Source organism: Bidens hawaiensis, unplaced genomic scaffold (assembly GCF_021521415.1).
Source record: "Bidens hawaiensis isolate Kalapana, Puna unplaced genomic scaffold, B.hawaiensis_p1.1 tig00014462_1, whole genome shotgun sequence".
Lineage (NCBI taxonomy): Eukaryota > Viridiplantae > Streptophyta > Magnoliopsida > Asterales > Asteraceae > Bidens > Bidens hawaiensis.
The window spans coordinates 124970-142476 of record NW_027492257.1 but is presented as its reverse complement, the minus strand read 5'-3'; the positions used below and the strand labels follow the sequence as shown (position 1 = coordinate 142476).

Genomic DNA, 17507 nt, shown 5'->3' with positions numbered 1-17507 from the left:
AAAAGAAAGATTGAGCAGCTATGGCTAAACCTAATAAGTTCAACAACAAAAGAGGTATCACTCAAACTCAAATATATCTCTCTTTCTATATATATATATATATATATATATGTATATATATATTTTCAATTGATTTAATTCGGAAGAAGAATGATGTTTACAGGACTCAAGCGTCCGACAGCAAACGAAATATCGAACAAGCGTGCGAGAAGAAATAACCAGGCTGAAGAAGATGATAATCCAAGTGATTCAGGCAAGTCTATTCATTTAGGAATTAGGGCTATTCTAAATGTATAATATTAATATCAGGAGGAGCTTGGACTTAATCTTTAATTTCACTTACCTCTCTCTGTTAACCGAACCCAACCGTCTACTCAACAGCTTGTTCATTTAATAAACGAATGAATATGAACTAAGTTTTTTGTTTATTTAATTAAAGGAACTGTTCGTTAAGAATATTAACGAATGAACATGAAAAGGAAATTTTGTTCGTTTGACTGTTCGTCTTTGGTTAAAGTTACACGAACAAGCACACACATGCTCTTGTTCGTGTTCGTTCGGTTCATTTACAGTTCTAATTAAAGTTGATTGCTTATGAGTTGCAGGCACTTCAGCTGAGGAACACTCAAAAATAGTTTCAGAAGATGAACAGGAAGATATGCCTGTTTACAAAGAACCAACAATGTATGATAATTTGTTGAAGACACTTGGTTCAGCTACTGAATCGATGGCTGATGCTTATAAGAGGAGGTAATCTGTTTCTAAGAATAATCAACTGTTGATGCTTTCAAAGTTAATATGATAACTGTTTGAAGTTTAAAGATTTAAGTTTTGTTGGCTGCATGTATTATTTGTAGACAGCGAGCAGAAGAAGGTATAGATGACTCTGATGAAGATGAAGAAAATGGTTTAGAAGCTGTTAGTGGTTCTGAAGAAGATGAGGATGGTGAGAAGCGCTAATTGTACCTTTTGTATATCCAAGTTATCCAACTTCCTTTTTTAAATGTTTTTGTTTTGATGATTAGAGTCTGAAAACGAGTCTGAAGGTGACGATGTGGGCACAAATGATACACAAGATGGTAGTTTGGCAGCCACAGAAGAACACAATGAAGATGATGATCAGGAGGATGAGGATGATGATGATGATGAGGATGATGAAGACGAGGTTGGAGAAGAAGTAGCAGGAATTGCACAAGAATTAGAAAGCTTAAGGTCTTATGATATTTTACTATTTGTTATTTGTTGAAACAGAAATTAAGAGTCAAATAGATGACATATATAATGTAATTTCTGCACTAAAGGTCGGGTATTAAAATTCTACTTTGTTATCATCTTTATGCAGTTCATTCTCTTCTCATCTGGAGTACAGATTATCAGCAGAAGAGGTTGAAAATCTTCCAACGAACAGAGGGAAATATAAATTTGGGGTTGAGGCAGCTAACTGCAAGTGGGCGGCAACTAGAGAGCTGAATCTAGAGGTAATATTTACCATTATTTAACATTTTTATTTTCTAATGAATATTCAGTTAAATACTTTTACTAACAATCTGCAGACAAGTTCTCCTTATGGTCTAAATATGAAGTTATATAACCATTGGTTAAATACTTACACGACATCTGGAGGTCAAGATCTTCATTCATCAAGACAAAGATCATTCTTCTCTCTTTGTAAGTTATTAATCTCTTGTTAATACACACTGATTTATTGACGGTATGTCAGTTTGCAGTAACTGTTAGGTTAACTTCATATCTACTTGTTTAAATAGGCAACAGTTATCGTGATATCCTACATCACAACAAAAAACCGTTCTATAATAAAGGAAGGGAAGAAGACTCAAATATCATGGATGCCTACTTGTTACACTCGGTGTGTATATTTCTATATTTGTTTATTAAACTAGCATTAGCTCATACATAACTGTTTTATTGTATTAACTAGAAGGGTGATTAAGTTTTTTATTAATGCAGCTAAATCACATATTTAAAACAAGAGAACTTGTAACAAAGAATGACAAAATATTGGCAAAGCAAAAAGAGTCAAAGGGTGCAGAAGTTTTGACCAGTGAGAAGTTTCTTGACCAAGGTTTTACTCGTCCCAAGGTAAATATAAAATAAAAAAAACTCATTATTATCACTAATATATCATTTTTGGATAATTTTTATTGTAATCGACTTCAGGTTTTGATATTATTGCCAATGGCAAGCATTGCGTACAGAGTAATTACTAAACTGATTCAGTTGACCCCTGAAGGGAATAAGGTGAGTTTAGATTTGACCAGAGAATAACTTTTAACATATTAAAAGAATATAATTGGAATATGAATTTTGTTTTGATTTCAACAGGTTAATGTGGACCGCCTTGATCGATTTGCTGGTGAATTTGGCGGTGGACCATCTGATGACCAAGAGGGTGAAGATGGTATGTCCAAATCATGGAAAAAGTCAAAGCCGTCAGACTATCAGGCACTTTTTGGAGGGAACAATACAGATCATTTCATGATCGGTATCAAGTTTACCAAGTAAATACTTTTAGTTAAATTAACAGATCTGTTTACATAAGGTTTATGTTGTTGTGATGAGTTTGCTGTGTGTTCATTTAGAAATTGAAGACATGGACTTGTAAACGAACCTAACGAACACGGACGGAGGATGTTCGTGTTCGTTCATTTAACTTTAATTGACTTACCGAGCAAATGATCAAACAAGAACTATTAAACGAACAGGGTTTTTTTTGTTCGTGTTTGCTTGTTAAGAAAATGAACATGTTCGTGTTTGTTTATGTGTGTTCATTAACAATATAAATGAACGGACATAACTGAACATAGCTTCACAAATATAATTGAGCTATAACTAGTTAAAAGTAATGTGGAGGTCATTGTGTTTGGCTTAAAAAGTAATGAACTTAAACAAGTGTAAACTAACGGACATTCATGAACCTAAACCAATGAATGTTAAAGAAAATAAATAACGGTCGTCAACGAACATAAATGAACGAACGAAACATATGTCCAAGCTCGTTTGTTTAATTAATCGAACAAATTTTTTGTTCATGTTTGTTAGTTTATGTAGACGAACATAAACGGACTTTACAGTTTCCACCGAATGGTTCAAGAATTGTTCACTGAACACTCTGTTCATTCACATGCTTACATGACACTATATGTGTCCAATTTGTTAGGAAAGACTATTATGTTTTTCCTATGGTGTTTTTGATAAACCTCAGTTTTTATAATAGTGCTTTAATCTTTTTATTATCTTGTTTATTTTGTAGGAAGACCATAAAGTTGTACAGTGATTTTTATACCTCAGACATAATTGTTGCATCTCCTCTCGGTTTGATCACTGTGAGTTAATGAAAGCTATTATATACACATATATTTATTCAAATAATTTAAATTTGATGTTGCTTTGTTCTAGACATATCGTTATTATTGTAAAATGTGAACACTTTTATCTGTTCTTTTTCTAGAAAATTGGAGAGGCTGAAGCAGAAAAGGAAAAAGATGTTGATTATTTGTCTTCTATTGAGGTAATTCATATTAGTGTTACAACATTTAATTTTTGTTATCAAGGTATTTCACATGCGCACGCACACTTAATTCTTGCTTATTACTTGCTAATAATATAAGGAACTGTTGTGAATAGGTGCTGATTATTGACCATGTAGATGTGATAACAATGCAGGTGAACTATCTAATAAGCATTTCTGTTTAATTTATTGTTATTTTATTTATTCAAATGTGATATATTCAACATCACTTGTGCAGAATTGGTCCCATGTGAATACTGTTGTTGAGCAGTTGAATCATATACCATCAAATCAACATGGAACTGATATAATGCGCATAAGACCATGGTATATCATTTATGTGTATTATTATGAGCTGAACCGAGGACGAGCTTGGGCTTGAGCTAAGTTTAAACGACCCGGCTGGGGATCGGCTTGTTTATTATAACCAGCTGAACATTCGAGCTCGAGCTAGCTCATGGCTTGTCGAGGCGGCTCGTTAATTATTATTTGTTTTTCTTTTATACAGATATTGATATATAAAAGACAGAAATATAATTTTTTGCATACATCTAATAAAAAATATATAAACAAGAAAATTTTGTTACATTGTATGAATTACTTTTCTTCTTTGTTTTAGTTTGTTAAATCGAGTGTTATATTATGTGTACTGTTTCAATTCTTTTTATATTTGCTATGTTATTATTATTATTCGGTTTAGAAACGGAGCCTAACATGCTCTTTTACATATGAGCTTTTTTCAAGCTAAGCTTTTTTCGAACGTACTTTGAGCGAGCCACAAACTTTTTAAACAGCCCTACGTGTATATCTGTCTATCTTTGATAGCTTAAATATAAATATATTTTAACACAAGATTTGATTTTAAAGTATTTTTGAAGTCTCTTTTTCTAACTCTCTCAATGCATAGGTATCTTGATGGACAAGCTCGGTTTTATCGACAGACAATTATTTTAGGGTCTTATATAAATCCAGGTAAGATTCTGTCATTTTTTTCCTGATAATTTATGCCTTTCAAGTATTTAATAAAAATCTATCATACATAATTAGGGTAGTTATCATTGTTATTCTAAAACAGTTGGGACTTCACATATGCATTTTATTTATTTATTTCATATATGATATTATGATGATATTTGAATTTATCTTGTTTTGTTTTTTTCTTAAATAGATATTAATGTTTTGTTTAACAACCATTGTCCCAACTATGAAGGAAAGGTGAGAATATATATAATTTATGCTGTGTAAGTGTAATAAAATTTAAAAGTTAAGACAAATTCGTAAAAGTTTGAAGTTTAAATTTGCAGGTGAAATTGTTACATGAACACAAAGGTGTTCTTCCAAAGGTTTTGCTTCAAGTGAGCCAGGTTTGTATTATCAATATCTGTAAATCTATATATATATATATATATTTTAAACTGTTATTTTAATTTTCTTATTTATAATGGTCAGATTTATGAGCGTATTGATACCGAATCAATAGAAGATGAGCATGATTCCCGCCTTGATTACTTTAAGAAAAAGGTATTGTTTTTCATTTTCCTTTCTAGTTTTTATTTAATAATGTATCTTTATCAGGCCTATGGGCTAGTAACCACAATAATAAGTCCATTTGACATTTTTATGTTTGTTGTTGTAGGTCTTCCCAAAATTTAAAGATTCTGTCCAGGTATTATAATTATCATAATCCATAAATTAAATGAAGATATGGAGATTTTGACCTGTTTTTATATAAAAGGGTCAACCCGGGTCATGCTTCAAAAGGGTATAATAGGAAAAGTTAGTTTTAAAGGAAACATGTCAAACGCCTCCAAAATTGTGATTTTTCCAAAGTATTATAATTTTTATAATTATATTAAAGGCTACTTTTTTTTATTAAGGGTATAATAGGAAAAAGTTAGTTAAATGATTTAATTTTGTAAATTATAAATGATTTATTTGATACAGGGTGGGATTATGATATTTATTAGTTCTTACTTTGAGTTCGTTCGCATACGGAATTTTTTAAAGTCACAAGATGCATCCATGTGTCTAGTTGGAGAGTGAGTTACTGTACCTGTTCTTTTCTATCTTATTATAAGTCTTAATCCTATCATTTGTTAATTTTATTTTGTATTTTTTGACGTTTTCAACCACTTTAGGTACACACAAAACAGTGATATATCCCGTTCACGAGCTTGGTTCTTTCAAGGAAAAAAGAAGATAATGCTGTACACTGAGAGGGCCCATTTTTATCATCGATACAAGGTATATTAAGCTCCTAGATTTGACCCGTTTGACCATTATCTTTTTCAGTGAAATCTTTTAGTTTAACTGGCTTGACATGTTTTATTGAAAACAGATTCGCGGGATTCAGAATTTGATAATTTATTCTCTTCCTGAGAGAAAAGAGTTCTACCCTGAGGTATGTTCTTCATTCTTCAAACCCTAACTTTCTCATTATTTTGATTTTATTCGTCAAGTATTAGTTATAAGTATTATTGTGTGATTTCAGATTGTTAACATGCTTGATGGATCAGATAGCATGAACTGCACAGTTCTCTTCTCTCGCTTTGACCGTCTCCGGGTAACCATTTGACTTTCTGATAATTATTTTTTCTCTTTAAGCTAATTATATGTTCTGTACATAAGTTATTTTTTACTTGTATTTTGTTTAGTTGGAGAGAATTGTTGGTACCACATCGGCCAAACGGATGGTGACATCAGATAAGCGTATATTTACTTTCTGTTGATATAACGCAGATGAGAGTTATGATTTAAATTTTGCGTACTTAATGAGTATATGGTTCGGCTTTAAATTGGATGTTTCAGAGTTTTAGGTTTTTATTTTGGTCATCTGAGGGTTTTTTTGGAAATAGAAGCACTGATGATTGGCAGTGTACTTCTTTATTGATTATATTTGTACCGAAAACCCCTTTGTTTTTTTCCTTAAAAATAGTGGATTATAAGTAGCATAAGTTACGCGTTTTATACATTTAGTTACAAAAACATTATTATTAGCCACGAGACAAGTATAACATAGTCACACCACTTATGTCACTCCATACATCTTCATCATGGGATGAATTTACCATAACATTTATCGTTCAACCAATTTAATTCTGTACACATTCTTTATAGTTTAGTGTCTAGTAACATATAAAGTTTTTTTTTTTTTTTTTTTTTAAATTCGGCCTTTGTGGAGAGCAGACCCTAAGAGCAATCGGCCCCAGATAGCATACAAGCTTGCTCATCATTACAAAGCAGTATAAACTAGCATAACAAATTAACAATAATATGCAAGAGTGTCTTGACATCCATCCCCAACAAACAATTGGAACCCTTGCAAAGTTTGATAAGCCCAACATAAAAGAGATCTAAAAACATGATACATTTGATGCTTATTTGTACTACCATATAATATATACATAGTTGGAAAACCTATTTACCAAAGGTCTGATGTTTAATATCTTATAAGAGCATCTTCAACGATGGGGTTTGTATCCCTTGACCAAATTGCATGGTAAAGAACAAAGGAGGAAGCGGACGAGTGGCGATGTGGACCTCAAGTCCCCCACTCTCTCTCACACATGCAATTCTAATAGTTATTAATGGGTCTGTGAAAATTTGATGTTGTAAAGGTTTTAACGTCGGAGATACTCTAAATATCTAAGCTACAAACCAGTTTAGTAAAATTAAACTACTTATTACTTGAAAAACCAGTATTGGTCCACCCCTTTTGTTCCTGGTCAGTCCGGTTGAACCAACCCAACCAGTACTACGTGTCGCATGGTGCAAGTCGGCCCGTTTTGTAGCCCCCCAACTACACATAGCCTGACATGCTAGCGCGATTGACATAAACACAAATGAGTAACACATAAAACCATCTTTTTATCCTTAATATAGTTGAACCACAATTTATAAAGATAAAACCATGTAATTTTGCCATTTACATAACTAAGAAGGATATATATATTCTGAGTTTCTGACTAACCCCCCTTGTATTTTGCATAAAACTATCAAACTATAAAAGGTTAATTCCTAAAACGCGACATTTAGTAACTTTCTTTGTTTCTTAAAGACTAATAGTCGGCTTGTGCATATGATCAGACACTTCAACCGAAACTATACAGAACGGCGATTTCCACCACTCATCGGCTGCTGCAAGTTTGAACCCGACGCCTCAATTTCTGCAAGTCATAGAAAAAAAAAATCCAAAATTTCAAGATATTAAATGGCGAAAACTAAGGGCAAATAAGTAGTTTAGTATAGGGTATATATATATTGCTGTACCATAGGATTGTTCAAAGCGAGCAACGATATGTTTGCCATAAGTATATTTCTTCAACATATCAAGATGAAGTTTTATACGACTTAGCAACGATGCCCGTTGGTGACCACTGCATACTCGAAGAACCTTTTGGACCACATAATTTGCATATTGGTCTTTCACCACACCTAAATACATTAAAAAACAACACGTTTAAAGACACATTGTAGATGTGCAATTTCAACTCATTAACTTATAAACAGGTAGATTCAGAGAACATTTAGAGTAAATTTCATACTTTTCGTTCTTAAACCAAGGAAATTACAGAAATCATCCTTTAAGATCATATGCTTTAAGAGTTTACGTCTTTCCCTCTTAAGGGCGTTAATTTTGTTCATTAAGGATAGTAGGACGAAAATGACTTCACATGCAAGGCACATGAATGGACTTAGCAGACGTTCGTTAGAGGAAAGAACATAAACTGTTAACATATGAACATAAAGGATGATTTCTGTAGTTTCCATAGTTTGAGGACAAAAATTGTAATTTTATAACATTTATTTTCACCAACAGGTCAACCAAAAAAACGCTTAAAAGGGTGAAACGGGTCGAAATAGTAAACTTTTAAACATGTTTGACATAAGAGTTATTCATAAAAAAAAGGGAATATATCATAGAATAGTAACCAACTTTCAAAAGTGTTCCAATTAGGTCACTCATGCATATTTTTCTCAAATCGGATCACTAAATCTTCAAATCGAGTCTCACCGATTTTTTTGTTTGTTAAGAAAGAAATGGAGGATAAGATGTGGGGGTCGGAATTTGCAATATATGTAGTTATATTTTTTAAAAATTAAAAAACGTTAATTATATTAAAATTTAAAAATAAAAAATAAAATCCACGTCGCCACTCAACGTCAACATCAAAAAAAAGATAAAAAGATTTCCTATGTGAAACAAAAAATAAAAACGTTAAAAAAACATGTTAAAACCTTCAAATTAATAAAATATGAAAGTTGAGTGACCTAATTGGAACACTTTTTAAAGTTGAGTGACCTAATAAGAACACTTTTAAAACTTGGTTACTATGTTGAGCTAAAAGTGTTCGGGTCAAATCCAACCCAACACGCACCAAAAGTTACACGTTTTGGCCCGTTTTCCAGCCTGCCTGTTTTGTAACCTCGATGGGTCAACAAAAGTCAATGATGGCATTAAAACTTATTCAGACTCACCAATAAGTTATCATTGCCATTAACAGTATCAGTAATCTCTATAATCACGAGTTGCCTTGCATCGTCATCACCATATTCCAAACATTTTTCAATAACATTTGATGCATACTTGTGTTGGCTTAATTGCACGATATGGCCGGCCAATTTGTGTACAATTTGGCTTCTTTCCTCTGGTTTCCCTTCCACCAACAGATACTATGAGTACCGTACCGCGATTAGAAAATTAGTTATAATAATAACATAATTGGTTTTTTGAGTGTTTTAGCAATTCTGATTATTTGATTAACTAACAAATAAGTTGAGCAAAAAGTAAATTTTTTATATCACTAAAGTGTAAATTTCAAACGGGGCGATATATTTTTTTATTAGTTGTAATAACATTTTTCAATAATTTATTTCTTAATCTCTAAAAAAGTATCATCTAAAACTTTAAGTCATATTTTTTTTCTATAATCTTATCTGAAAGATTCGATGAAAAAAATATATTTTAAGATAGGGTAAAAATATAAAATAAACATAATTATCAATATAGTTATAACAATAAGATTATTGGTTTGATGTGCTTTTACAGTCTAAAGTTGCAGTAATAAGATAATTAGTTGTTTTGAGTGTTAACAATTCTGTTTATTTAATTAACCAAAATAAGTTGACCAAAAAGAATAATTTTTTCTAACGATAATATATTTTTTCATTAGTTATAATAACATTTTTCTATTAAGTTATTTCTTAAACTCTAACAGAGGTATATTATTAAAAACTTTTAAGTCATTTTTTTTCATAATATTAACTGAAAATGTAAATGAAACAATAATATCTTAAAAATTGGAAGGAAAAAAATATTTTAAAATTAGGTAATTTAATCACATAACGGAACAAACCTGAGCTACATAATTACCATACTGATCTTGTGCAAGACCATAAACCGAGTCCAAAATTTCGTCCACTATAAATTGGCTTTCTAGTTCATCAGTTGAACACTCTAATGCCCTCTATAAAAAAATAAAATAAAAATAAAGCAACTTTTTAAGTAATGTCTACGAAATAAAAAATAGTAGTTTACCTGAATGACACGGCAACCAAACAGATGTCTTGAAGCTGATTCAACTTGACCACGAAAAGATGATGTCACCGCTTTAATGTGTTCGGTTGGCAAACATTCTATACACTTTTGTATCACATGATTTCCATATTGATCACAAACACATTTTAAAACATGGTCCTTGAGTTCATGCACAATCTTGATCTTTTGTTCCAGGTCAAATACTTCAAGGGCCTATGAAAGATTAAAACATGTCTTGAAAATTAGTTTAAAAATATGAAAGATTAAGCGGGTGGGGCTGTAAACGAGCCGAGCCAAGCCAGGTTGGCCTTGGGCTCGGCGCCTCGGCTCGCTTAGAAACTGAGCCAAGGCTTGGCTATCTTAACGAGCTGAAATATTGAGCTCAAGCTCGGCCCCTAAAAAACTCGATCCAGCTCGTTTATGTAGTAAAAAAAAGTATATTTTACACATATAGATATACGTAACATGAGAAAAAATATCACCTTTAATATAAGCATAATGTATAATTAATAAACTACAAAAGTTATACTTTATATACACTAAAATTTGGGTAATAATTTAAACTTCGGCTTTAGTTTAAACAAGCTGAAGCGCAATCGAATGAGAAAAGTTTAACGAGCCAAACGAGCCAACAAGCCGAGCTTACTTGGCTCGTTTACAAACGAGACAGTTTCGAGCCGCGAGTTTTTTGAACAGCACTAGTCTGAAACAAGGTTTTTGTCCGTTTATTTAGTTTATTTGTAATAGCTAATTTTGTTAACTACGATTAGAAAAATAATACTGTTGTAACAACAATCAAGATTTACAAATAAAAACAATTAGAAGGTTGTATGCATTAAAATAGATTTTGGCGACTTTCAAGCCTTGCCCATGTGTGACTATTTTGACCCGGCGGCCTCTTTTCTCTAATTTTTTTATTTGACCATAAAACACCGCCCAGATCGACCCAGTAAACAAATTAAAACAAAAAAGCTAAAAATTACCTTTTGTATCACACGACAACCGTACATATGCAAAGTCAAAGTCAATATTTGACCTTCAAGCAGGTTCCCAAACTCCCTCCTCTGCTCAGCATTTCCATACTCTATCATCTAAAATTCACCAAAGATTAAAACTTTAACGGTTGAAATTAGTCAAACATTCAACATTTTCATGGTCAACAGTCAACACTCACCTTCTGAATAACATAATTTCCAAAAACATCGGTTATCAACTTTGAAGCATGAGGAATAACTTCTTTAGATATAGATTCTCTCTCCTCATTGCTACAAAATTCCAACTTTTGTTGAATAAATCGACTTCCATATTGATGAACACTGCACAAATTATTATATAAATTAAGAATGCATTGTAAAAAGCTGACAGCTTAAAATTATTAAAAGGCTTAGAACTTGCCTGAATTCAACAATGTGCCCCCAAACTTCAGATAGCTCTAACCTTCGACCTTTACCCGATTTTATCTCTTCAAGAAGCAAATCCATTTTTGAATCGTTAAAAACATAATTACCATTATGCCCCGTTTGTCCACCATAAGGAGACTGCGGCATTAACCGGCTCACATCGGGTGGATTAAAATGATAAGGATTTGTGGGGCCCACAACCCCTAAAGATCGTGACGCATGATCTTCCCACCAAATGGGTACCCCAACATACCCAAAGTTGACCCCAGAAGGTTGACTTTGACCACTAAAGCTTTGACCCATGTTGCCAAAAGGCGTTGGAAACGGGTTATTATAGAGATACCCGGATGCGTATGGTGAAACGGATTGCGGGTTGAAACCATACGCGAACGGCTGAGGGTAGTATCCAGCTGGTATCATATACGGGTAAACTGGAGTCTCGGGAGTCATATACCCGAAGCCCAATGAAGAAATATTGGCAGGATTCTGAAGAAATTGATTCGGGCCAACATAAGTTTGAGGTGATGACATGGTTTGAGGGTGGGGGCGGGGGGCCACTTGGAAGACTTCACTTTCTAAATTTGGAAAGTTTGATATGTTAAGTGAATCTATTCTACTTCTTATATCAGAAATATTAGCATCAGAAGTACCAATAATGAAACCATGGTCTTGTGAGTGAGTATTTGAACTTGGGTTCACGGATGGGTTAATTACCATATTGCCCCCTGTTTTGTCTGTTGATTGTGGACTTGAAACAATGGCGGTCGGCGGGTTGGAGTCAGCATGGTTAACTGTTTCTGCGTTTGGTTCCTGTATAGAAATACACTTTGCGTTTATAACCATAATATTCATGTGTATATGTGTGTGTGTGTGTGTGTATTTATCAGTTATTTTCATCCTTCAAATTAGTATTTAAAAGTTATCAATTAACAAATAAATGGCAATGAACGATTTTAGAGATTTATGAATTACAAACACATAGGAATTAACGAAAACCAGAATCAACACATTCATAAGTAAACAGATCAAAAAACGTTACATCTAAAGACAAGCACGGGGTACAATTTTACCAAGTAACATCATGGATTCAATCAAATAATTTAATTTACACATCGAAACACCCAAAAACTTTAATCAAACTTGTAACTTGAGTATAAACTCGACACCATAAAAAAGATTCCTTTTTTAAAATATCTTCATAAAATTAAAAATAAAATTAGCTTACCCGTTTCGGGGATCTCCAGTCATCCAACTCTTCTTTACGAGTAGAAAGATTACTGGACTTGAGGTTTCCAATGGCTGCAAATGAACCTTCAATAGTTGGAGGCGCGCTTCCACTTCGAATAGGTGGTAAATTACCACTTTGCCCTTGGAATCTCCATTTTCCACTTGCTTCAGTTTTCTGAATCGGTCCACCAATCATTTTGATCCTAAGAGCGTTTAAAGTTTCAACACATAGGTGTTATGAAGTTGAAGGCTTCCTCTTTTGGCTGAAAATATATATAGGCAAAGAAATATGATATGTAATACGGTATTCGATTTTAATTAGAGAATCATATGTAACCATTGGATCAAACTCGTATCCACCGTTGATTAGCCAGTGGTTTTCTTAAAATGGCGAGTGACGTCGACTCACAGTTAATGCAAAAACAAATTCTAACAAACTTATTTGACTTATGTTTTTACAGGGGTGTAAACGAACCGAGCTGCTTGTGAGCCACTGTAAATCAGCTCACTAAAAGATCGAACCAAGCCGAGCTTAAACGAGTTCTAAGCTTATATTGGAGCTATTTTTATTCATAAACCAGCTTGAACTTCACTTATCGAGCTTGATTAGGCGAGCGAGCTTAAATGGGGCTATTATTTAAAATTTTTATTAGTTTATTAAATATATATCTACATATAATTAATATTATATGCAAAATTACAATAAAATAGCCAACTCATATTATATTATGTTATGTAAGAAAAGTAAAACAAGCAAATGTGCCCGGTATAATCTCACTCATAGCAGAGTTATTGGCTAGCGTATGGGGTATATATAAAAAGTATAATTTAAATTAATATAAAAATAATTACAAAATATAGATAAAAAATATAATTTAATAATTAACGAGTCGATCCAGAGCTTGAAAAACTACTCACTAGCCGAGATCAAGCTACATATATAGAACTCTAAATAAGTCAAGCCTGACCTCTCTTTTTCAAACGAGCCAATTCCGGGCTTGGTTTGTTACACCCCTAGATTCTGATAGTTTGAAATTTTGAATGGTGTGACCTTAAACATTAATGTGTTAGCAATTTGCTCATGTAACATGTGAACTCTAGGAAAAATCATATGCAACACGTATTGGCTGTTCAGAGTTATTAAATACCATTTTGGAGTCTACAACCTATGTATTTTTCTTATGACAATAACGATAATCATAATATATATTTATATGATTAGTGATTACCTATGTTAGTAACATAATCTTGGTTTTATAGGGTCCTAGAAGCCGAGGCACGAGGCACTAGATATTTATAAAGTACTTATTCTAGATAACACTTTCGACTTGTTAATCCATTGCAACTATTACTAAGAATTCCAAAAACAGAGATCACACGTGAACCTTTGTTGAATTTCAGAAAAAAAACTTGTCATTTTGCGTTAGTTGACTTCGATAATTCCCAGAAACCATCACCTTTACACCAAAGCTTCAAAATTTACAGTTATTTTAGTTCCATTAGCTTATATTTTGATAAACAAACAATAAAACGAATCAAGCTTAGCAAAAAGTCCAATTAGTCCTGTATATATAAAAATAAAAATCACGCTTTCTTTACAAGTTAACCAAAATCCCTACTCAACGAAACACAAAAATACAAACTTTATCAAGCAACATAAGTTTATGAAAAACTTGCATAATGCAAACAGACAAAAGGGTATTGAACAGCTTATATAGCTTCAAATTCAAGAACCCTAAAACTTAAATACAATCTTTTTGCGCAAAATTCAAGAACCTATTATTAAAGAACCACAAACCCGGGCTCTGTCTTAAACAATTGATTTCTAACCTCAAATTAAAAAAAGAAAAGAAAATAAAAAAAACATATGAAATAATATGCATTATGCAAACAGGCAAAAGAGTATTGAACAGCTTATGGCTTCAAATTCAAGAACCCTAAAACCCAAAAACAATCTTTTTGGGTAAAATTCAAAACTTTTCATTAAAGAACCAAAATTCTTATCTGGGCTTGAACTTAAACAACTGATAACCAACCTAAAAAAAAAAAAACACTAGGAAAACACTTGCATTATGCAAACAGGCAAAAGGGTAATAAACAGCTTATAGCTTCAATTTCAAGAACCCTAAAACTCAAAAACAATCTTTTTATGCAAAATTCAATAACTTTTCATATACAAACACAAATCCTAAACAACTAATTATGCAAAATTCAATAACTTTTCATTTACAAACACAAATCCTAAACAACTAATTACAAATCCTAAACAACTTTTCATTTAAAGAACCAAAATTCTTACATGGGTTTTGTCTTAAACAACTAATTACCAACCTCAAATCCTAAACTTAACAAAAACCCATATGAACAAAACATGCATTATACAAACACACAAAATAACACACCTTCAAACTGGAAAAAACCCTAAAACCCAAAACACAATCTTTATGGGCTAAATTCAACAACTTTATATCAAAGAATCAAAAACCTTACCTGGGTATTTATTGTCTTAAACAGCTGAATAAACAAGTTCTTGAAACCCTAGATTCTCTCTGTTAGATGTTGATGTTGATGATGATGACAATATAAAAAAGGTGTTGAAAATGAAGTTAAGTGGGACTTTCTTAATTAATATTTGGAGTTGTTATGTAAGATGAAAATATGAAGTTATTTCCAAATATGATTCAAACCTCTGTTTTGTTTTGTAAATTGGGGCAGAAAAATGGTGGAAAATGACAAGCAAGATTAAGGAAGGAGCATAATATTATTATTATTATTATTATTATTATTATTATTATTATTCTTGATTTCTTTCTTTCTAGCTCAAGCTTCTTGGATTATTATTAATTAAATATAGTAAAAAACACTCTATCCAATCTACTTGGAATATCTTGTTGGCTAAAAAGTTGTGTGTACGACACATTTTGATTATGTTATTGTCATAAATATATTGTTTTTTATATCATATTAATTAATCACTTTTCATCTTGAAATATTACTAGAGGATAAAAAAGCATCTATGTTTTGTAAATTATTCAGCAACCTATTTATGTGTAAATATGTTATTTTAAGTCTTTATGATAATATACATTACACGAAGATGAACGGGTATTGAGTTATTTTATCTAACTTGTTTTAATAAATGGATCATGTTTGAGTTGACATGTTTAATTAAACATGGTTGATCAGTCACCAATTTAATTAAACATGTCAATTCACTGGCTCATTTTTCTACAGCCCGCTAACTCGACTAACTTGTTTGCAGTTTGGTTATTATTGACCAACACGTTTGACATGTTTAGATAGATAGTTAAACATGTCTTGTTTGGATTACAACATTTTAAATGTGTGTGCTTTAGAATTGATAATTTTCACACAAATAAAAATATGATCATGTTCAAACTAAAACAGTTAAATGAGCCAACTTCATAAAATTGATTCACAGTTATAAGAATGATAAGTACCATATATGGATGAGCATTTTGTTCCAGATATACGTACTCGTACATGTACATGTATTCATACCGATTTAGCCTATTCGGTACGGCTATTGGTACTCATTTTTGTCGAATTTTGGTACAGGTACGGTATGGTACGAGTAAGTTTGATATTTTGTACATGTTTGGAATATGTAAGGGTTTCATTGAGATTTTTCATATTTAATATATAAAATAAATTCTCCAACCATATTATTATTGAACAAATATCAAACGCTTCATTAATATTAAATGATAAAATATCCAATACTCGAACAAACAAATAAATCATTTAAAGTCGGCGACCAGATTAGGGTTCTTCAATACTATCTTATCATTAAATCGACGACCAATTTGGTACCTGTACTAATTTGTTACCCATCACGTTCTTGTACGCGTACTGGTACCCGGACTACTTCATGTTGTTTGTTACTTGTAATGCTATTGGTTTCAAGATCGTCGAAAATTTGGAAATAAAAAAGCAAAGTGGTACAAAAACGGGTTTCGTACTGAAAATTTTGGTACGAGTATTGATGCATGTTATTATTGATTTTTGGTACAGATATAGTTGAGTACAAATACGGGTACGGATACGGGCATTGTACCAAGCTCATCCCTACTACCATGACACTTGTTAGTCACTCGCATGACTATGTCAATAAAAAATACTTTGTGAAGAAGGGGCGATGTGGGGTCTGCATCTTTTTTTTTCTCTCGTTCTCACACATGTACACACATACATATATATGCATGTATATATATATATATGTTTATAATAGGGCAACAAAGGGGCGATAAACCATAGTAGGAGCTTAAAAGCCCCGTATTCTACGTCGCATTGTGGAGAGGCACCCAAAATCCCACAAAGGATAGCCTAAGAAGAACTGGACTACTTCATGGCAACGTGGGTCAGACGTGGAAATGATGAAAACATGGGAGTTTGGGACGTAACATAATAACCACACAGATCTACTATAGTGAATATTAAGTGTTGATATGGTGTTTGTTTGCACACTTCATGCCTCAACTATGTAGTCTCGCACTTCACAAAGGTAAATGAACTAAGTGACATGAAGTTTTAACCAAGATAATTAATAAATTATAGTTGGTAGAAGCCAAAAAGATCAACAAGCTGAAATTGTTTTTGAAAATAAGGAACCCTATGAGACAAAAACGAATAGAATGAAAGTCAATCTCAACATACTTCATTTGCTGAAAAAACAACGGATTGAGTCCAAGATGTATAGCTCCCAATTCGTCAAACTACAAAGTAGGTGGACACGAAGCAAAATCATAACCATGTGACTCACGATAGCAACATAAGCTAGTTCTCAATACTC

The 17507-nt window shown here is 32.4% G+C and overlaps 2 protein-coding genes across 2 annotated transcripts; one reads left to right on the top strand and one right to left on the bottom strand.

Moving 5' to 3' along the window:
* The first annotated feature begins 535 nt into the window (after positions 1-535).
* On the top strand, positions 536-6349 carry LOC143546741 (protein NUCLEOLAR FACTOR 1-like). The gene is made up of 23 exons (XM_077038339.1): positions 536-750; positions 858-946; positions 1026-1212; positions 1343-1478; positions 1554-1668; positions 1767-1867; positions 1969-2100; positions 2179-2259; positions 2344-2519; positions 3272-3344; positions 3470-3529; positions 3646-3684; positions 3768-3856; positions 4437-4501; positions 4698-4744; positions 4834-4893; positions 4979-5050; positions 5166-5195; positions 5474-5568; positions 5668-5773; positions 5868-5930; positions 6021-6092; positions 6184-6349. Exons 1-23 carry the CDS (start codon positions 659-661, stop codon positions 6256-6258), a joined length of 2055 nt encoding a protein of 684 aa, XP_076894454.1. The 5' UTR covers positions 536-658; the 3' UTR covers positions 6259-6349.
* A 2637-nt stretch (positions 6350-8986) lies between these two features.
* Positions 8987-15469, bottom strand: LOC143546738 (pumilio homolog 6, chloroplastic-like). The gene is made up of 8 exons (XM_077038337.1): positions 15185-15469; positions 12693-12957; positions 11463-12277; positions 11242-11383; positions 11051-11158; positions 10068-10280; positions 9886-9996; positions 8987-9202 (listed from the first exon to the last, which is right to left on the bottom strand). The coding sequence occupies exons 2-8, from the start codon at positions 12888-12890 to the stop codon at positions 8987-8989; spliced, it is 1803 nt and encodes a 600-aa protein (XP_076894452.1). The 5' UTR covers positions 12891-12957; positions 15185-15469.
* Positions 15470-17507: the final 2038 nt, after the last annotated feature.

Excerpts from the sequence above, each read along its gene's own strand:
- LOC143546738 (XM_077038337.1), bottom strand. The coding sequence starts at position 12,890 with ATGATTGGTGGACCGATTCAGAAAACTGAAGCAAGTGGAAAATGGAGA. Across the intron at positions 10,281-11,050 it reads GTTGTCGTGTGATACAAAAG|GCCCTTGAAGTATTTGACCT; the intron begins GTAATTTTTAGC and ends AATCTTTCATAG. Across the intron at positions 9,997-10,067 it reads TTGGTTGCCGTGTCATTCAG|AGGGCATTAGAGTGTTCAAC; the intron begins GTAAACTACTAT and ends ATTTTTTTATAG.
- LOC143546741 (XM_077038339.1), top strand. The coding sequence starts at position 659 with ATGCCTGTTTACAAAGAACCAACAATGTATGATAATTTGTTGAAGACA. Across the intron at positions 2,101-2,178 it reads AAGGTTTTACTCGTCCCAAG|GTTTTGATATTATTGCCAAT; the intron begins GTAAATATAAAA and ends AATCGACTTCAG. Across the intron at positions 4,502-4,697 it reads AGGGTCTTATATAAATCCAG|ATATTAATGTTTTGTTTAAC; the intron begins GTAAGATTCTGT and ends TTTCTTAAATAG.